This window comes from Amphiprion ocellaris, chromosome 17 (assembly GCF_022539595.1).
Source record: "Amphiprion ocellaris isolate individual 3 ecotype Okinawa chromosome 17, ASM2253959v1, whole genome shotgun sequence".
In the NCBI taxonomy this organism is placed as follows: domain Eukaryota; kingdom Metazoa; phylum Chordata; class Actinopteri; family Pomacentridae; genus Amphiprion; species Amphiprion ocellaris.
In genome coordinates, this window is record NC_072782.1 from 2518898 (window position 1) to 2541040 (window position 22143).

General features: G+C 39.2%; 1 protein-coding gene across 1 annotated transcript in view; it reads right to left on the reverse strand.

Annotated features, from left to right (window-relative positions):
- LOC111571154 (poly [ADP-ribose] polymerase tankyrase-1-like) overlaps positions 1 to 22143 on the reverse strand; it is a 166111-nt gene that overhangs the window by 5446 nt on the left and 138522 nt on the right. The window contains exons 20-32 of the mRNA XM_055004022.1: positions 22031 to 22038; positions 19742 to 20003; positions 18528 to 18637; positions 16790 to 16978; positions 13382 to 13462; positions 11808 to 11994; positions 11645 to 11724; positions 9431 to 9551; positions 6168 to 6265; positions 4393 to 4467; positions 4155 to 4260; positions 556 to 742; positions 86 to 242 (exon numbers count right to left, since the gene is read on the reverse strand). Coding sequence (XP_054859997.1) covers positions 86 to 242; positions 556 to 742; positions 4155 to 4260; positions 4393 to 4467; positions 6168 to 6265; positions 9431 to 9551; positions 11645 to 11724; positions 11808 to 11994; positions 13382 to 13462; positions 16790 to 16978; positions 18528 to 18637; positions 19742 to 20003; positions 22031 to 22038 — 1661 coding nt within the window. The remainder of the gene's footprint in view (positions 1 to 85; positions 243 to 555; positions 743 to 4154; positions 4261 to 4392; positions 4468 to 6167; positions 6266 to 9430; positions 9552 to 11644; positions 11725 to 11807; positions 11995 to 13381; positions 13463 to 16789; positions 16979 to 18527; positions 18638 to 19741; positions 20004 to 22030; positions 22039 to 22143) is intronic.

Consider the following 22143-nt stretch of genomic DNA (forward strand, 5'->3'; position numbering starts at 1 on the left):
TGTCGCACAATGGTTTATTGGTTTAACAAAAAGTGCCTCTCATCAGCAGTAAGAGGCAGTTTCTACTGATAAAACAAGTACTGACCTGTTCTCCTCTGTAGATGACGTACTCTGCATATGCCAGTCCGTTGACACTGGGTCGCCCTATAACGGAGTGGTGTCCAGGAGGGGCATGGGCCATTTTCATCGCACTGAACTGAAGAAATGACTTACCCAGTGTCACCCTGCAGAACAGCATCTGTCTGCAAAAACACATAAACCAAAACTGTCAACAAAACTAATGTTCTTTTCTTTCTTTTTTTTCTTACAGCAAAGGATCTGATTCAAGCATCAGTTGATGTCAGCGTTTCAGAACCTATTCCAACATTATCGTAGGTAGGTATTTTTCCTCTCTGCACTGCACTGTTGGACAATAGTATGGAATGACACATGGCTATTATCTGCCACAGAATGGGAGCAGTTTGCTTTTCTAGGTGAACAAACAGAAGAAAAAGAACTCTTTTTTTTCTCCTTTCCATTTTATAGAACGTTCATTGAATTCAAATCATTGTTTACCTGTGACACACATAGCAGGATCGGTCTTTATGGGTCGGACATCCCGTTCCTCCACCGATCCCATAAACGTACTGGTTGCTTTTGGAAGAGTTCTCTGCAAAGTAGATGCCAGCACCGAACATGCCACCGATGTAGGCATGGCGTTCGTCAAAGCCCTTATGGATGATTGCATTGATGAAGGGAGAACCTGGTAGGGGCAGTTAGAAAGCCATTTAAATCAATCACACAACAAAAACACGCAGAAAGTCTGCTCACAAACCTCCACTGTGGGGGCGCTTCCTATATATACAGTTCTAAAATGTTCTTAAATACAAGTTGCTAAGAATGATTTAAAAAACAATTTTAAATAGAGTTTCTAATGATGCACAAAAAGATATAATGAAGGCTGAGTAGAGAGATCCAGATACTGTTGAAGTGTTATCCTGGGAGATCTGCTGTTATTATGATCACTGGTCATCATAGACACTCTCTGGGATTTTCTTCTTAAGGATGTAGCACAGGGAGTTTAAACAAAACTTGGCTGCAGTTCAGGGCTGTGTCTAAAGCGAGCATTGTGGTTGAAAATAAACGGAAGATTAATGAGATTCTTTCAAGCTTAAAGTCAAGCTGCAAGAGTAAAGTTGTTGCAGTGCAAAGCAGAGTTAATTTCAGAGCACACAAACGGCTCAACCTTGATCTGGAAGACCAGGCTGCTCTTTACTTCTGTTAACTGACAGGAAGTGACTGAAGCTACAGGGGAGATGTGGTCCAGATTTCATTAAGACAAAATCTGACACCAGGCTGGACGAGTTCTGCTTAGTTTTGTGACATTCGTCTCCACCTGGGGAATTGTCAGACTGAGTGCATTTATACAGTCAAATGAGCAAAAGATATTTTATTGTAGTGCAGGGCTGAAACATTTGGGGAAAATCTCAGTCTAAACTGACTAAAATGAAAAGCTAGGGAAGGCTGGAGGAAGGTTTTATTACATCTGCGTGCTTGTTTATGTATAGATTGTGTGTGCGTGTATATACAGGAGGTCCTCGGTTTATGACGTCCTCGACTTACGGCGGAACTGGTTCAGTGGAAGTAGTTGTGTGACCACTGAATGTACAGTAGTCATACGGCACTATAGGACAGCTTTGTTTACATTTTTACTGGTATTTTCCTACTGAATTGTGTTTCAGTGTGAGCTAATGACTGTCGTTACTGCAGTTGTACAAATATGTAAACTGATCCATATCGTGATGCACGCAACGGCTTTGTTTACGTTTTCACCGGAGTTCCGACTTACAGCGAAAATCGACTTATGCCACACCGTAGGAACGGAACTCTGACACAAGTTGAGAACCCCGCCCCAATATATATATATATATATATACACACATATATATGTGTATACATATATATGTGTGTATATATATATGGGTGAAGATGAGTGAAACGTATATCTGTAGTACCTGGTTGCTCCACCAGATGGAGTCTGTTTGATGACACGGAGTTACAGGTGTGTTTTCTGACCGTCTGTAAACGTTACAGAAATCCTACTGTCTGACTGCAAACTGTAGCAGCTGTGTTGATGAACTCTACAGCATATAGTTCTGGAAAAAGGTGTCTGCTGACTGTCCGGTTTAGCTAGCTACCTAAAGCCTGACTGTTGGCAGAGAGAAGCTGTTAATTAGCTAATGCTGCCAACGTTCAGGAGCAGCAGGACTCTGTTTACCTGCTTCCATCAATATTACGACTAAAAGTGATGAAGTGTGTCGCTACACTGAGTATAAATCCATTTTAGAGGTGGCAGTAAACACTGACGGATTCTTGGACTGATGAAGTTATTGCAACAGTGTTTATGAACATCTGTTCCAGCTGAGCAGATGTTTGCAGCAGCTGGACTATTGTTAGCTACAGTGAACAAGTCACTCTATCATGTAGATCAGCTCTGAAGATTATTCTGATATCAAACTGCTGTGAAGCGATTACTAACATTATAGATGATTTATTAGGATATATAAGACAGCTGCTCCTTTGTTGTGTTTGGATTTTATTGGGTCAATTGTTGATTAGTAGCCTTAAATTAAGTCTTTATGTTTTGCTATTTAATTTATAATTTAAGTAGGGTGGTATTTTCTTCATCTCTCCTTCCAATTTTTTTTTATCCCTTTTAAAATTTTCACTGCTTGTAGTCCCTCTTTCTAGCCTCCTGTTCTTAATCTATTTCTATCTTTCAACCAGCTTTTAATTAACTATCCATTCTGTACATTTTTGTCACTTTTTCTTTTCTACCTGTCAAAGCACTTTTAAGAAAAACATTCACAAAGTGCTACACAAATAAACTTACTATTATTATTATTATTATTAATTCCTAATGTAACCCAAACAATTTTCAGTGACTACAAACTGTTTCATCAACTTATGGAATGTACTTCAGTCATTTGGCTATTAATTGGTTATTGTTAATGAGGCTCACTATTGTTCAAGGAATTTACCTAAAAGTTGCATCCCAAATGCAGAAGTTTGGCTCATTTTTTCCTCTGTTTTGTGAAGAGTGATATTTACTTTCACATCAAATGTTTACAACAGTCAAATTTTCTACAGGAGAGCTCAAACTTGTATATAACTGTGTGTAAGAGCAGGTCAGCAGCTTTTGTAAATAAACTAAATTTATTAGTAAAAAAGAAAAGTGATAAAACATCAACACATTCAAAAAATTCAACCACACTAAGCAGCAAGACCTACTGACAATAATACAGGGGGTCCTTGACTTGCATCGGAGTTCCGTTCCTACTGATCTACATAAGTTGATTTTCGCTGTAAGCCGGAACTCCGGCGAAAATGTAAACAAAGCCGTTCCGTGCATCACGATATGATCAGTTCTTCATAAAAGTCATGAATACCAACAACTTTCATGCATGTATGAATCATTTTACTAGAAGATAACAGAATATTGTAACAGACTGATGTTGTTGTTTCAATGTTTATTGTTCAGTTCCAGATTTACCTGATGTCAGTGAACGTGCCATGTTTAGTTAGTTCACCTCTGATTGGCTGAGAGTCAGCAGTAGAGAGAGCTGGGAACAGCGGCTAATTCTGGAGCTAAGTTATGGGGTTTTTCTAGTTATTCTGGCGTTGACTACGGCCCACAGTAGCCTGTGTGAAGGTTCAATAAACCAGCAGAGAACCAGATAAAGTCTCACTCATTCATCAGAGGGTCACTACAATATGTTGACCTGTTTTTACATCTTGACCCATGTTGGTCGGTGTTTGTTCCTGTTCCCAGCGTTTTATTCGATCTAATTTCACTTCCATGGAGACGGCTTTCCTTATCTTCCAAGAATCAGATGAGAAAATGGCAAAAGGTGAATGTAGCACAATCCAAGGTCGTGTACAACCAGAGAATGGAAACAAAGCCGTCTTATAGTGCTGCGTGACGACGTATTCATCCACTCTGCTCGTCAACTAGTTCCACGCAATTAGTTCCGATGAAACGCCATAGGTCGAGGACGTTGTAAACCGAGGACCCCCTGTACATAACTTAAGGATAGCTCCTCAGCATTACACCTTCAGTGTACATGCTGAGGAAAACCACCATGCTTTCCTGTGCTTCACATGGATTTATTTACCGTGGAAGAGCATGCGCTCGTTGTGGTGGTTGTGATTCTCGTCTGCAATTTCCTTCTGTCTGTGTGCGTATCGTTCCCGTAGCTTCTTGTTCACGACCTTCTGAATCTGCACAGTTAGGAAAGGAGGAACAGGATGAGGTATAGAAAGGACAATACATTTAAAACTCACAACCTTCAAGTCGGAACTCCTTAACTTCTGTCCAAAAGAGAGAAAACTGGTGTGTGTTTTGGTGCATACCTTAATGATGTTGTACCGGCTGAAGACTCCGCCTGCGTTGCCTCCATCTCGGTGTTCTCTAATCGTACTCTGTAGCTGAGGAGGAAATTATCAGACAATCAAAATTACATACAGCTTTAGTAAGTTATAGAGGAAAATGTGTTGGATAAAAATACTAATGAAATGCAGTTTCCAGATTGTGTGAGTCGCACACCATAAAGTGTTATTCCTACAGATCTGTGGACAGCGTCAGCATCAAGAGAGCTGTGGATTGCTTCGGCACCCCTGGACTATTTTTATATTCAGAGAAAGACGCTGAAGTGAAATACATCTCCGTTAAGAATCCCAACTAGTTTTCTCATTTTAAAAAATTCACTCGAGCTTGCCGTGTGGTTTTTCAGCTATTACAGAAGCCACGGAGTCAGTGATGAAGTGGACCGCAATCAATCAGAGGAGATACCTTGACGATGCCTGAGGGAAATTTAGAACAATGCAGCTGAAAATGCGAGGCATCAGCAGCAATAAAGAAAAAACTGCAGCATGTGGATTCACAAAATAATGGAGCTGTTTGAAGAAACAATAGTATGGGTAAAGTTGATTATCATTCTCAAAAAAACAGTTTGGACCACATGTCACTACTTTTGCAGTTCTCAAGCAGGAATTACAGTTGAAATTACCTGTTAAATTTCTGTTAGCATCTGACGGTCCTCATTAATTTTAGCAGCTTCACACTGATATCTGCTGTCTCATTCAATCAGTGCCCCTCAAACTCACAGGAGAAATACAGTCAGCAGAGAAGACACCAGATATGGTTCCTCTTTCTCAATCTGTTGTTGTACTGAAGACACTGAATGATGTGTCTTTAGCCAGATGGTTGAAATTAGTAATAACTAGCTGTCATCCTGCAAAAAGTTTAAATAAAGATAAATAAATAAAGAGTTTAAATTACTCGACCAGACTGTGAACAATTCTTCCAGGTGGCGAGATAAAAAAAAAACTATCTCTGTAGAATATTTCTGATATTTCTGTGTACAGTGGTGCCTCGTCTATGGCAGGGGTTATGTTCCAGACCCCTGCGCGATAGACGAAAATCCGCGAAGTTGCGACCATATTTATTTTATTATTCATATCTATATTTTAAGGTTTTATAAACCCACACACCGCAGAGCAACACTATGCGATCAGACGCGTATTTTATTTCCACATATTATTTTAATATGTTTTAAATATTATTTTTTGTATATTTTTATATTCAATTTTTTAAGGCTAGAAAATGCTTGTTTTACCACAAAAATAATTAAAATAATGTAGCAATGGCAGAGCCGGTTGCTATGACTGAACTGTTGTGCTGCAATGCACCATGGGAGTTTAGGGGGTTTAAATGTCATTACTGTGGTTTATGTTAGTGTTACAGTGTTATTAGTGTTTGTGTTTTTGTGGTTTAGTCAGTGTAGTTAGTTTGGTTAAGTGTTATGTTTTCCGGACCGTAAATGAGAAGTGTGTTTGATGACTTCCTGCCACATTTTCAATAGTGCTGTTCACTGTGTGTCAAAATAAAAGCATCTGCCGTTTGCAGAGTGCACAAAAGGCAGATATCCGTTCTCCAGCGTTGTTCTTCAGCACCGCTTGCCACAATAATAAATATATGAGTATCTATATACTGCAAAATACCATGATGTAACGAAAAAATTGCGATACCAAATGCAATTTCAAAATCCGCGATACAGTGAGATCGCGAAAAGTGAACTGCGACATGGCGAGGGACCACTGTATCTCTCTAATATATCTTTACATACTTCCTCCTCCACAGACTGGAACTCCTTGTCGTCTGGTGCCAGGTCGATCAGCACCGTGCCCTGACTGGAGCAGTGGAACGTCAGGTAAGGGTTTGCACCTGAAAGCACACATTTTCAACAATGAATGACAGGAAAAATGAAAAAGCCCAACTGTTGACAGTTGATTATGGAAGGCACAGTTCGGTTTTAATTTCTTCTAAAGACAGGTTGTATGAGGTACTAGTTGGTACGCCTCCAGTTTGGAGAAATGGACAGTAGGACCAGGACAGGAGCTAAGCAGTGCACGGTTGTGGATGAGGTCAGCATCTAAAAACAGCCCGGCAAAGAAAATCAATGCTGGTTTAAGTGTATGATATATTTAGAATGTTTTCACCACTTTACCTTGCCCTTTCTGGAGAACCTGAAGCAGTTATATCCTCTATTCTCTCTTCAAAGCCTCCAGACTCCGCTGACAAAAACAATAATTTTATGTCGCAGCAAGAGTTGCTTTCCTCCTGCTGCTTTCATCGATTATCTTGTGTTATCGTTTGCTGGTCTTAAAACACCAACGTCACGTAAAAACAGACAGGCAGCTCCCTTGTTCTGTAATGTAAAAATACAGTTTTTTTATCAAGGGAGTCTGGACGGCAGAAGTTGCTCATTACAAAGGATTGTCTAACAGCAAGGGAAAGCGGTGGAAATACTAAATATAATGTCAAACTTAAAACAAAGAAGCAAAGTTCACTGCTGTACTTTCTGTCTGTTTCTCCAAACTGGGGATGTCCTGACTAAGATCTACTGCAAGTACCAAAACACTGACATAGCTTTAGAGTCTAAAGAGTGACTTAAATAGACATCATTTCTAGTGTCCAGCTGGCGGCGACACCTTCTGGTTGCAAAAACAAGTCAGATTGTATAGATTTCTATGAGAAAGTGACTATCTCTCACTTGATTTGTTACCTCAGTAAACATTTTCCTAATAACGTTATGGTCTCAGTCACTAGTTTCAAGTCCCCTACAGTACAACATGCTGCTTATTTTGTAAATTGAGTTGTATTTAGAGCTAAATGGATGATAAAACAGGGTATGTTTGATGGTGAAGCTACCTTGTAAATATTCCACAACGTATGTGAGGCATCATGGGAGCTACTGTCCGTCCTTCACATAAAGTCTATGGCTTTGTTATTTTTAAGATTAAGACCTAAATAGCATTTTTCATTGTGGAAATAGCGGATATATTCAAATATTTAATGAGTTTGACTTTAGGGTATAAAATGAACGTCAGCACATCTTCACATTATCAGAATAATTTGCTTGACTGAATTGAAATCTGATGCAGTTGCACTATTTAATCTGACATTCAGTATTAATTTCCTGCCAAGGTTGAACATCGATACTATTCATTAGTGATGTTTCGAGATGTGCCGAGGTTTTGAAGCGTGTGTCGAGTAATTGGGGGGTGTGTCCACGAAGCGCGTATCGAGGCTTCCTTCATTTAGGGGAGGAGCCAAAATGATGACGTTCGAAGCCTCGCAAGCCGGTCGTACCGCGTGACTGGTTCAGGAAGTGGTTCGCAGGTTTGACGTGCAATTCAAAATATAAGGGCAGCGAAACGCAATGGATTCCCCGTTCGCATTTGTTGGATTTTTACCTGCTGTATCTTTGCATTCAATCGGTTTGAGACTCCTTTTTTTTTTTATAGAACCAGCCAGAAAGAGAAGATTATCCCTGCCTGGGAACACTTTGACCTGATTTCTCCTAATAAAGTAGGCACATAACAAGTGAAGTGTAATATGAATAACTGTGACAACACCACACACCGCTTGTTCTAATTTCTTTTTTTTTTCTGGTATTTTAAAAGGTGAAGTGTCTGTTGTGTTCCAAGGAGCTAGAGAAATATTGTCCAAAAAAAAGAAGCCGCCTAAATCCCAGCACTGTCGAAAAATAAAATGTCCCTACTTTTGTTTTACAGGTTGTCACTGGTACCACACGCACAGTCACAAAACCAGTAGCAAAAGCACAATAAATTTTATTTATGTAGCCCTTATTACAATTGAAAGTATCTAAGCACTTTACAGAAAGCCAGAACCTGACATCAATCAAGCAGTCAAGCTACAAATCTCAAATCTCTCCCCAATTTGTTTCCATTTCCCCCTCTGTTCCTGCTATCAGGAAAAGCAGACACTATATTTAGTATATTACTTGTTTATTGGCATTATCATTTAAGCACAATTCAAAGCTTCACATAGCAAAGCTAGTGTCATTATAGGCACTCTGCCTGTTTTACTTTTATTTGTCCAGTTGATGGCGCAGTAGAGCAAATGAAGCACCATGAAGCTTCGAACCATGAGTGAACCAATTGGATGGAAAACCTCAATGCTTCCTGAAGCTTCATCTCGCCATCACTACTATTCATCCAATAACTAGCATTAAAGCTATTAAAGTTAATCTGTACACTGAAATACTCAGGGATGAGAATGACAAATGGAAAAAACCTCGGAAAATGTCTGCCGAACCCCCGCGGATCCACGGAATTCCGAGTTTTTTTCCGCCGAAAGTATAGTTTTTGTGAATCGTGTAAATCCGTTGAGAAAATTGTAGGGGGGTAGGCAAGCGGCCGGCCGGCCGACGCGTCGCGAGCCGAGGCTTGTGATGGCCGTCCGCCGTGATGGCCATCCCGCCGCCGACATCTTTCGGCAACGCGCATTGCAACGCGCTTTGCAAAGCGCGTTGCAACGCAATCAACGGATTTACACGATTCACAAAAACTATACTTTCGGCGGAAAAAAACTCGGAATTCCGTGGATCCGCGGAAAATTCTCATCCCTGAATACTGTCCTTCTACTGATGGGTATTAATGGTTTATTTGATGTGTTTTTCCCTCTTGTACTTTATTTATTTATTTATTTTATTTATTTAAGATGGGACAGTGCATATTAATCAACATGAGTCAAGAAATGTCCACATGTAAATATGCCAGATTTAGCCTCAAGGGCTAATTTTCATCTGTAGTCCCAGGGCAGGTAGATGTTAAAATGACACAGGACAAGGCCACACAACAGAAAAGTTAAAAGGTTAAAGAGCAAAGACAGTGTAGACAGTAGATTGAAAAGAAAAAACTTACATGCAGATAGCAAAGATAAGACATAATCAAACAATACACAGACCTTAATAAAAAGTAATACTAATGATAGAAAAAAAGAAAAAAAAAAGAAAAAAAAAACACATAGATATTAGTAACATTAGATTAACACTACTTGAACGGTATGTTTCCGTTTACTGACCTTGCTGGCCTCCCAGCAGCCGCTCGATTCCCTTGATGAGTTTGTGTCTGTGACCGTAAGCGTTGATGCCGATCTCCTTCAGCTCCTCGTGACCCATGTCAGCCAGCACATCTAGAGAAATCTGCCCAGAAACAGCCAACGGTGTTTATGGTTTTTGTAAATTAATAGGAAGATAACACTTTATGGTCAAAATATGCTCTAAACTACAGTGCCCAGACGAAATCAAATGATGTTTTCATGTATTTAACTGTAGAACAAAACAAAAGACTACATTAAAACTGTATAATGACAACAGCAGGTTATGCTGTAGCTGATCATTAAAATTTCAATTAATAATCATGAGTTTAGTGATCTAAGACATACTGCAGAGACAATAGGTCTGAGAAATATTCATGAAAAGCAAGCAGCATGAAGGAAAGGTCAGTGAACGGCTGGCAGTAATCAATCCATTCATATGCAAATAGATGGCAGTGAAGTCATGAGTTTGTTCAGGAGAGCAGACATGAGATCCGTCCTGGAGGCAGAGATAACGTTCCTCTGTGTTCCAGTGAGCTCAGATTCAGGTGCAAATCAACACAAAAACACAAAAATCCTCCGGGAACGTAGTGAGATTTTAGCAGAGTGAAACTTATCTGGCACCAGAAGTTGTTATGAAAACGTGTTTCATCTTCTGAATCACAGCAGAAAAGATGTGAACTTCAGCTTTTTACTTTGGCACAAGCCTGTTCTCTAAACAAATTAAAACTACTTGATGAACTGTAATTATACTGATTTAAAAATAAAAACAAATCTGTCTAGTTCTCACTTCTACCTGATGCTTCAATGTGCCATCTTCCAGCTTCTCAGTGGTTCTGTTTAAAGCATCAACTCTTTCTGTCTTATTAGTTTTTAACGCTAAGATTTTCAAAATGGCAAGATTGAGAGTCTACATCAGAGGAGTCAAACTCATCTTAGTTCAGGTTCCACATTCAGCCCAGTTTGATTTCCATTGGAACGGACCAGTAAAATCACAGCATAACAACCTGTAAATAACCACAACTCCTAGTGGTTCCTTTGTTTTAGTAAGAAAAGTACGTTCTGTAAATGTTCACATTTCAGGAATTATCTTTCTCCAAAACATTTTGAATAAACTAAAATTTCATAGTATTTTACTTTATGATCAAAGTGACAAAAGTCGGACAAAAAAAGACAAAAAAAATCACAAAAACATGACAAAATATTACAAAAATGAGACACAAAATGACAAAAACAAGACACAAAATGACAAAAGATGAGACAAACAAAACAAAATAAAGACAAAAAATTTGACAAAAAAATTACAAAGCAACAAAAAAAATGGACAAACGACAAATACCAGATAAAAAAATGACACAAATGAAACCAAAAATGACAAAAGCAAGAAGCAAAACGACCAAAACCTGAGAAAAACAACAAACAACACAAGTGAGACAAAAAGGAAACGCAAAACGCCAAAACCCAGAAACAAACCGACAAAAACATGAGACAAAAGTCAGACAAAAAACTACGAAAACAAGACAAAATGTTAAAATGAGACACAAAATGACAAAAGAACAATGAACAATCCAGTATTTTACTTTCTGATCAAAACAATTTATCATGGTCTAGAAATAATTTTAAATTTATAGTTTTACTAATTTACAATCTGCAGTTAATATCTTCTCTGGAATTTTTACACTTTGAGGACCGGATTGGACCCTCTGGAGGACCGCTTTTGGCCCACGGGCCATATGTTTGACACCCCTGGTCTACAGACATGTTGGACACCAGCGTGTCTTGAGCTAAAAATGATCCCAATACCAAGACTAACACACTGATGCTGAGCAGGCGTGACGTTTACAACGATTGTTATCATACTTTTGCTTGTTAGCATACATAATTAGCACCAAACACAAATTATGGTTTTGGCTAAAAAAAGAAAAAAAAAAAAGTTAAAGGATCAGCAGAGGTTCATTCTGAGGGGAACGTGGACATCTAAAGTAGGACTTCAGTGGTGGAACAATAAAGAAAAACATTCAGTGGCGTAGTTAAAGATATGTAGAAAGACTAAAAACTGGTTTGAGGAAAACAAAATGAAACCAAAACTGGGTTTGAGTTTATAACCCTGACAGAAATAACCAACTTCTCCACTGCTTCACACCTTTCACTGTGTTCTGTCATGTTTCTCCCAGACACATAAATATTGTGTTTGTGTACCTGTTCCCGCTGGAAGATTTCTCTGAGGTGTTCCAGCCCCAAACTCTTCAGGAACTGGTTGATGGTCATGTCGAGCAGCGCTGCCAAGACACAACCAGAAACACATCAGATAAACAACTCCTGATTCAGGACGACATGTACGCCTGAAGGTGTGTGTTCGTACTTTCTCCCTCCTTCCTGTCCGACCCGGATGCTCCGTCTGCTGTGCCCGTCGCCCCAGCAACCGTGATGTCACCAAGGGGCGTGGTCAGGTTGTCTATGCTGCTGGCTGCTGACAGGCAGGATGGAGACGGAGATGGAGAGATGACCACGCCCCCCGCTGCACCTGTACTCACCACACTGGCACTCACCTGGGAGGGAGGAGGAGAAGGTTTGGTTTAAAAGGGCAATTAGTACAATTTTTAAAAAAAGACCAGTAGACTTGACTTTTTACGGTGATTACACGTGAAGTATTTTGACCGTTTCAATCAGAGTTTGCTCTCTTACTCTGGTGGCTGATTTTACAGCTTTCAGGAGCCGACATGTTTTCATCTCTTAAACTTCTGCTCCTTTCAGGGTTTGTTTTAAGCACTTACATGTAAAGTAACAACTTAGCTGAAGCCTTAACCCTCCTGTCTCACTGCCAGCATGTGACGCATCAGCCGGCAGTGAGACGCTTCTCATGAAGGCGAGAGCTTTCGCCGAAACTGTCAAGAAGGTAATTAACATCTATCTATTCACTTGATGTCTGAACAAAAGAACTCAAAACTAATATACCAAAAAATAGTGTTTCCTTGTCTGAAAAAAATCCAAAAATTCAACAAAAAAATTCCCCAACTTTCTGAAAATTTGCAAAACCTTCAGGTAGAAAATTCAAATAATTCACTGAATGTTTCCCTTAAAAGTTTTATTTTAAAAAATCCCCCAAGTTTGGCAAGAAAATTCTTGTAAATATTTTCAAAAAATTAGTAAAAATCTTCCCAAAAAAATCCTGGAAATGTCTAAAGTGATTCCATATTTATCAGTAAAACTTTTTTCAACATTTTTTGGTGGAAAAAAAAACATTAAAATATTTTCTTTAAGAACATTCACAAAAAATTTTACCAAAATCCAACGAAATTCACTGGATTTTGGTTGAATTTTTTTGTGAATGTTCTTAAAAAAACATTTTAACGTTTCTTTTTTTCCACCAAAAAATGTTGAAAATGTGGACATCCTGCAGTTCAGCTGAAAAATCCCTGAATTTTTGTCACCTGTTGGCTGCAGCCGAGTCACTCATGGTTAAATGGTTCTGACGAGAAGTCAAGACAAATTTTTAAAGAAGTCATCTAGAAGTGATTTTGATGAAATCTGATTTTAAGCTTTGATTTTTTAGATTTCTGATGGACTTCACTCAAACTTGACTTTTTCAGACCATTGGAAAGCTGAAAATGTCATGATTCGTACTGTTTTTTTTTTTTGTTTTTTTTTTAAAACAGTTTCCGGCTCTGGTGAATTGTCTAATTTGCAGGTTTTAATTTCATTTTTAAGACAGCATGCCTCTCAAACCCACTGGCAGGTTCAGAGAGTTAAACCTCCCCATCAGGATCCTCACAAACTATTCAACTCGTCTGCAGTTTTAATGCAAACAACCCCACTTCTCTTTTCTCATTTCCAGATATGTTTGCTGGTTCTTCTAATTGCCATCACACATTATGGTCTCCACAGGACATGTTTCATTAGCTAAAAGCTCCCTGTTTTCACCGTGTGGGAACTCACCACGGTGGCCTGCGGCTTTAAGCAGCTTGGCAGGGCGTCTGGTGGCATGGCGTCAATCAGCAGCGCTCTGATGTCATCAGCCTGAAACAGAAAGACAGAATTAAAAGATGTGGAGGTGTTCAGACTGATGCTGTAATTTATGGTTGGCACCTAAAACACAAGTCACTTTTCAAACGGTATTTTTGCTCACTTTAAATTGTGATTTGAGTCATCTGTTAATTTATGGAAATTACACCATTTGTTGGGGTTATAAATACACAAGTAGTCCCAGTTCTGTCCCTTTTAGCCTTTAAGTCAGGGGTGTTAAACTTATAGTTCAGGTTCCACATTCAACCCAGTTTGATCTCCAGTGGATTGGATCAGTAAAATCAAATCATAATATGTCACAGTGCTGATGAGGGAGGATTGGAAGCAGCTGGAGGACCGATGCAACTGCAGCCAATCCTCTCATCCTCCTCCTATAAAGGCCGGTGCTACACACAGTTCAGCGCTGGATCATTATTGTCTATCTCCTCTCCAAGCCGAGAGACAGTCAGCCGATGGAGCAGCCCGTGTTTTCCCCCAGCCGTCCGCCAGATAGTGGACGTGGTCCGTTGCTGTCCCTGGCCACCGCAGCCGTGCTCCCCCCAGGTGCCGAGGGCCGGCGGAGCCTTCCCCTCGACTGCCGCCCCCACAGGAACCCGCCTTCCCTCCCCATCTTCCTCACGTGTGTGAGTCCTGGCCATAGTTGGCATTTTTGGTTATACTTTTGAGTTTTTTGGTGAATAAAACACCTGTGATTGCCAGTCTGCCTCGTGTCTTCTCTGTGCGCCTCACATTTGGGTTCGAAAATCACACTCCCTGTGACATAATAACCTATAAATAACCACAACTCCTAATGTTTCTTTTGCTTAAGTGCAAAAAAGTTCATTCTGAAAATGTTCACATTTAAGGAATTATCTTTTTACAAAATATTGTGAACAGCCTGAAATTTCTGAAGAAAAATAAGTTAAACTTCAACAACATTCAGCCTCAGTTTATCATTTCAACATTACAACTTCCAGATGACAGAGTGTCTACAAAGAAACACAACATTTAGTCACCTGGAACTGAACCATAGAGGATTTTACTTTATGATTAAAACGACAAAAGTCAGACAAAAAAAACAAAAACAAGACAAAATATTACAAAAAAGAGACACAAAACGACAAAAAATGAGACAAACGACACAAACGAGACAAAAAATGACAAAAGCAAGAAACAAAATGACAAAAATCTGACAAAAAACACAAGCAAGACAAAAAGGAAACAAAATGACAAAAACATGAGACAAACGACAAAAATCAGACAAAACAAAAACGACAAAATATTACAAAAATGAGACACAAACAACAAAAGAACAATGAACAATCTAGTATTTTATGATTAAAACAACTTGTCATGGTCTAGAAATGATTTTAAATTTATAGTTTTACTAATTTACAATCTGCAGTTAATGTCTTCTCTGGAGTTTTTACACTTTGAGGACCGGATTGGACCCTCTGGAGGACCACTTTTGGCCCACGGGCCTCATGTTGGACATCCCTGCTTTATTCCCCTCACCCTCAAATCAACGCATCACATGAAAGCACCTGAAATGTCTGATTGTGGGATGATTTAATCCAGATTTAATCCATGTGACAGAAATACAAGAGGAGATGAGTCATAAAATCAGTGAACTGACAGAATTGTGTGTTACAGAGTGAAATATCCATCTAAAATTAGCTCTCATTAGCTGCTGGTCTCACCACTCTAATAGTCGTTCTTCAATTTGTGTGGATTTATCTCTTCATTTTCTCTAAAGGTTTCATTTGTACTTACACGATACCTTTGAGAAGTGATGCCAGCAACTGAAAAAAGCCTAAAACTTTAAGTATGCAGTCAGTTTGTCTTGATTTTAAACAAGCAGGTGGATTATCTGGGTTGTTTTGCTCTGGGGGTGCTGTGGAGTACAGAATGTTTCAGTTTATGGTCAATAAATCCACCGACTGCACAGCGTTCTCTGCATCTGGTAAAGAACTTGTCTTACTTTCCCTGTCAGCAGGTATACAGGGCTAGTTGTTGTTTTGGTTTTTCCTCTAATCTGCAGTGGAATAGCAGACTAACACAAAAACATTGCAAATCTGTGGATGTCAGCAGCGGTGATGTGTTGTGGTACCTACAGTCCAACAAGGAAGGAGGCTTATTAGAAAACCTCATTAGGATGCAAGGAGGTAGGGAGAAGTCTGTTCCTCTACCTAAACTCCTGCACACTTTCCTCTGAATAGTCAACTGGAACCATCCAAACATCAAATTTAAGCTGCTGACTCATAATAGACAGTCATGGAAACAATTATTAGACCAGCTGATATCAGACATTTTCCATGGTTTTCTTGATAATAACCAAAATCCCTTCAGTTCTTCCATCAGTAGCTATGGCATTGTTCTGCCAAAAACAGCTTTTAGGATTCCATGTTTTCTTTTCTGTCTGTTTTAGTCCCATGATCCACACAGGAGTTAGTACTGATTCATAACCATTGTTTCTGATGACTGCATCCATGCATCTTCAGCACACAGCAGCATCACAGCAGCTCATTCCTGCTGCACTAATTCTAACTGATCCACTTCGTGTTTGGACTTGTGGTTCTCCATTTTGTGTCTGATGATTTTCCATGGGTTTTCAGTTGGATTTAGATCTGATGATTGAGCAGCCAAGGCATGGTTCCAATGTTCTGGTTCTCCATTTAGGCTTTAACTGACCTTGTCTTGTTGGAAAATCCAGTCATTGGAGGCAAGAAAGAGTTTTCCAGCTGATGGAAGAAGACTGTTTTCTAGAGTAGTCCTGTACATGACCTGGTTCATTGGCCCTTTTTGCCATATTGTATCTTGTTTTTGTCACTTTCTCTCTTTTGGTCTCATTTTTGTCATTTTCTGTCTCGTTTTTGTCATTTTGTCTCATATTTGTGTTTCATTTTTGTCGTTTTGTATCTCGTCATTTTGTGTCTCATTTTTGGTGTTTTTGTGTCTCGTTTTTGTTATTTTGTTTCTCATTTTTGTCATTTTGTGTCTTGTTTGTGTCGTTTTGTGTTTCGTTTTTGTTTTCTGTCTCATTTTTGTAGTTTTGTGTCTCGTTTTTGTCATTTTGTGTCACGTTTTTGTCATTTTGTATCTCCTTTTTGCCATTTTCTATCTTATTTTTGTCATTTTCTCATTTTTTGTCCCATTTTTGTCATTTTCTGTCTCGTTTTTGCCATTTTGTGTCTCGCTTTTGTCATTTTATGTCTCGCTTTTGTCATTTTTTTTGTCTCATTTTGAACAAGAAATTGAAGAAAACAAGGTTGGCCTAATCATTTTTTCCGTAACTGTATATGAGGTTCCTAACAGCATAATAATGAAGTAGTGGTCTCTTACGGTTGCCAGGTCCAGCGGCGTCTGACCCTCCTGGTTCTTCATGGTGGGGTCGGCTCCATGGGCCAGCAGCAGGGCGCAGAGCTGAGTCCGTCCTTTCTGGGCGGCTTCGTGAAGAGGAGTGAACGCCCACTTATCTGTGGCGTTCACACACGTGTTGTATTTAATCAGCAGGGCGGCGATGTCCACATGCTAGACAGAGGAGAGGAAGAAGAAGCGGTATTGATAGACGGAGAGAACAGGTAGGAGGGAGAAGGAGAAGAAGAAACAGGACATATTTAAAGCCAAGCAGAGGAGAGAGATTAGAAAAAAACATGGCATCAGAGGAGTGAGGAGGTGGTTGGGTGAGAGAAAGACGACGGCAATAGAAGCGTTTAACACGAGCAAATGTGTGAAGAGTTGGTGAATGAGTGTACGGAAATCGTGATCAGAAAAAATGGAAAATGTGAGCCGCTCTGCAACAGAAGCTGAATTATTAACTCCGTCATGATTCCTGTTTCCCCACCAGTCCTACGTCTCCTTCTTCTCCCTCGTCGTCTGTCCTCGGATCTAGTCGTAGCGTCAAACATAATGTAGCTTGTTTTGAGATGTTTGAGTGTGTACCGTTCAAAACACGGAGCTCATCAAGCTTTCATGCTAACATGTGTTTCATGACTGTCAGGAGCAGAACGCCGACAAGAGCCAAACGAACACACGCAAAGACTCCAGATGAAGGGAAAAATCACATACATGTACTTCTCCAGTGAGTATAATATTGAGAATAAACTGACACAGGAATAGAGTGGAAATAAATGAGGTCTTTACAGTAAGATATTATAAATAGAATATGAGAAACTTGCAGACATTTACTGGGTTGTGAACAGTAAAAAAAAGCAATTTTTCTTATTCATTTCCACCTACATGAATATAATATGTCACAGTAAACTTGACAAGATCTCAGTAAAAGTTCACATTTACCAGATATTATGAACATCCTGAAGTTACTTAAGAAAAATAATATAAATTTCAACAACATTCAGCCTCAGTTTATCATTTCCACATTACAACTTCCAGATCACAGAGTGTCTACAAAGGAACACAACGTTTAGTCACAGCTATCTGGAACTGAATCATAGAGGATTTTACTTTATGATCAAAATGAAAAGTCAGACAAAAAACATCAAAAACAAGACAAAATATTACAAAATGAGACACAAAATGACAAAAGAACAATGAACAATCTAGTATTTTACTTTATGATCAAATCAACTTGTCATGGTCTAGAAATGATTTTAAATTTATAGTTTTACTAATTTACAATCTGCAGTTAATTTCTTCTCTATAATTTTTACACTTTGAGGGCCGGATTGGACCCTCTGGTGGACCGCTTTTGGCCCACGGGCCGCATGTTGGACACCCCTGATGTTGAAAAAAGTCAGACTTAAAACAGACAAATAATAAACATATAGCAATGGAAAATAATTCAAGACCCAACAGAACTCAGTTTGGAGTAAAACAAATCATAATTTAAGGAAAAACATCAAATCTTTATGTTGAAACCAAACAGAATCAACAAATTCTTTTGCTTTGTCGCATTTCAAGCATTAAAATAACTGATTAGAATGAGCTGATCCCAGTAATATCTCATAATCTGTATTGTAAGAATTTGGACTTAAACAGAAATTGCCAACTGTTGGAGCTGATCTGAGAACTCAAAGTGAGCAGTGTGAGTAAAATGTGAGTGTTTGTGTGGTGGTCTTACCCCGTAGGAAGCAGCGTTGTGTAAAGGTATCAGCCCTCCTTTGTCCTGCGCGTTCACATCGGCTCCGTGCTCCAGCAGATACTCGGCTACCTCCAGGTTGTTGTATCCGGCTGCAGAGACCACGGAGGAATCACAGCCCGACGGAGAAACAAAGACGCAGTCAGGTAACGGAAGAGAACGTCAGCCTACATCAGCTGCAGCATGACAACACACACAATCATCTTTTCCTCTTACAAGAAAGTAGATGAAGGCAGAGGGTGCGTGGGCGTGTGTCTAAGTGGTCAGATCTTTGGGAAAAAAAATCCTTCAAAGGGTTTCTCAGCAGTTTCTTAACTTGTAAAGCGGCAGTCTGCAGCATAACAGTTTCCAATTAACCCTCCTGTTGTCCTCATTTACAAGCACTAAAAAATATTGCTTCCTTGCCTGAAAAAATCAAAAAATTCAGCAAAAAAAATCTGCAAATTTATGAAAATTTGCAAAAGCTTCAGGAAGAAAATTCTAATAATTCCTTCAAAGTGTCTCTTAAAAGTTAGATTTTTAAAAAATCCCTCAAATGTGGCAAGAAAATTCTTGTAAATATTTTAAAGAAGTCAGCTGCAGTAAAGGAAGTTGGGACTGAGGTGTTAGACGTCGTCAGTATTTGGGTTGATACTCGCGTACCGCTGCACAAATGGAACTATAAACGCAGACTTTAGTGGTGGCTGTGTTTATTTCTGCACCAAAATGTGCTGCATTGTGATGTTTTTGAGCACTAGATGTCAACCACATTTAAAAAATAATGTGAACTGCCCAAAAAAAATTTATCTGATGTGAGCCATAAAGCTGCAGATGAGCAATAAAACATGGAGGTGACATTAAGGGAGGTCATATTTCATAATAACATGAACTCCTGTACATAAAACGATATGTGTGGAGAATCTTCAGCATGAAAAACAAAGATTCTTAAGGAGCTTTGGAAATGATGTAATTAAAAATCGTTGATAAATTGCTAAGCTGGTCCGGCCACTTGTCAGTCCATGAGGTGATTTTGTATTCAGGACTTTGTGGATGTGTTTACTGCCTCCTTCTTAGCGCTGTGCTAAAATCCAAGGTCGGTTTTTACTGACACACTGGAGTGATTGGCACCAGCAAGTACACCGAGCCCAGAGTCGCTTAAATCCTTAATCAGGGAGTTTTTATGACTTCCTAAAGTGACCTGTGCAGCTTTCTGTTACCTGCGAGGTGCAGCGGAGTGGAGTTGCGTCCCTGCGTGTCCCGACAGTTGATGTTGTCGGGGCTGCACAACTTCTGCACTCTGGCCAGGCAGCCTTTCTTGGCGGCGTCCAGCAACGCAGCGTCTCCTCTGAGCAGGTCCTGGATGTCGGTGTCCCCGTCCTTCACCAGGTCCAGAGGCGTGTTCCCGTCCCGGTTCTTCTTGGTCGGATCTGCTCCGTGCTGGAGAATTAAAGAGACATTTATCCAGTGAGTGAACACGCGCTAACATTTAAGAACAAAATGGTGTTTGCAAACAAAACACAGATTAATACATCTGTGAAATGCCAAGAAGCCAGTAAGTGTGATAATAATTAGTGATATCAGATATCGGCCCGATATCGGCCTAAAAATGTAATGTTGGTCAATATTGTTGTTGTTTTTTTGCTTATTATGAAAACCGATAAAATAACGCAGGGATTTCACCGATATTTACTGACTCATAGAGGGATGGAGAATGTAAACTGTTGTTTGAGACAATTAAAAAGAAAAAAAGGCATATCTATGGATTTTTTTCCATAACTTAAGTTCAAGTAGTTTTCTTATTTTGCACAGACAGTTTCCATCTGAAAGCCTTGTTACATTTAAGAATGCGTCATCACAATAAAATCAGACATGATGTGTTAATTCCACCACAGGAGATATGTGATGTTACCTAAAATTAGTTAAATCAGGGGTGTCAAACTCATCTTAGTTCAGGTTCCACATTCAGCCCAATTTGATCTCCAGTGGACCAGACCAGTAAAATCACAGCATAAAAATAATAATATACAAATAACCACAACTCCACATGGTTCCTTTGTTTTAGTGCAAAAATGTATATTCTAAAAATGTTCACATTTAAGGATTTTTTTTACAAAACATAATGAACAAACTGAAATTTCTGAAGCAAAATAAACACACAAAATACATAAACATACAAAAATGAGATGCAAAATGGCAAAAAATGAGACAAAAAACAAGACAAATGCCATGAAATAAAACAAAAAACAGACAAAAAATTTGACAAAAAGTTACAAAGGAACAAAAAAAATGGACAAACGACAAAAATGAGACAAAAAAATTGCACAAATGAGACCAAAAATGACAAAGGCAAGAAACGAATCAACAAAAAATTGAACAAAAGAACACAAGCGAGACAAAAAAAAACACAGGACGACACAAACGATACACAAGACAATGAACAAAGCCAAACAGAATTACAAAAACAAGACAAAAAACACAAGCGAGACAAAAAGGAAACACAACAAAAAACAGAAACAAAATGACAAAAACACAAGACAAACGACAAAAGTCAGACAAAAGACAACAAAAACTACAAAATATTACAAAAATGAGACAAAATGACAAAAGAACAATGAGCAAGCTAGTATTTTACTTTATGATCAAAACAACTTGTCATGGTCTAGAAATGATTTTAAATTCATAGTTTTATTAATTTACAATCTGCAGTTAATGTCTTCTCTGGAATTTTCACACTTTGAGGGCTGGATTGGACCCTGGAGGACCGCTTTTGGCCCACGGGCTGCATGTTGAACACCCCTGAATTAAATAGTCCACATAAATCCAGTATCGGTTGATACTGGAATCAAAAATTGAGAGTTGGACAATATCGGTTATTGGCAAAAAAGCCAATATCAGACATCCTTAGTAATAATAAATACATGGTTTTAAACTGAATCTTGCCATCCTGCTCTTGAATCTAAAAAAAAAAAACAAGTCCCTCAACATCTCAAACCATCCCAACCCCAGTGGAGACGTTTCACTTCAACAAGGAAGAAATGATGACAAGTGACGAGTGAGAAGAGGATGAAGGTAAATCACCAGAGAGCAGAAGAGAGGGAGAAACCGGAGGAGGTAGAGAGGTGAGGACAGGACACCCAGTGGAGTGGAAAACACCAGATACCCCCGGGGGACGAGGGGAAGGCAGACATTTTCATCGCTCAGCTGTCTCCTAGGTTACAGCTTAACTTGTCATTTCATTGTAAGTTTTGAAATCCGCTCATTAAAATTGGATGTTGTGGGACCACTCCCCTGGGTCTCCACTGTTGGTCTGAAACTGTCCGTTAGAAATCTCTCATAGCTTCATCTTTTTCAGACCTGCTAGGATTTTTCTGCCCGGCGTCTCGATTTCTATTATCTTCCGCTGCTTTTTGCAATCACATTCTCACTGTAATTTATCCTCGGTCCGGGAGAATTAGAATATAAATAGTTGGGGATGTTTATATGCAAGCAAAGAAAAAATATTTTACATTGGAACCTGGAAGCAATGATAGGAAATGGATTTCACATTAAATGTAAGTTATGCTAGCAGCTCAGTTACGTTGTTTGTTGTCACATTACTGCCTGAAACTCAATGCTGATA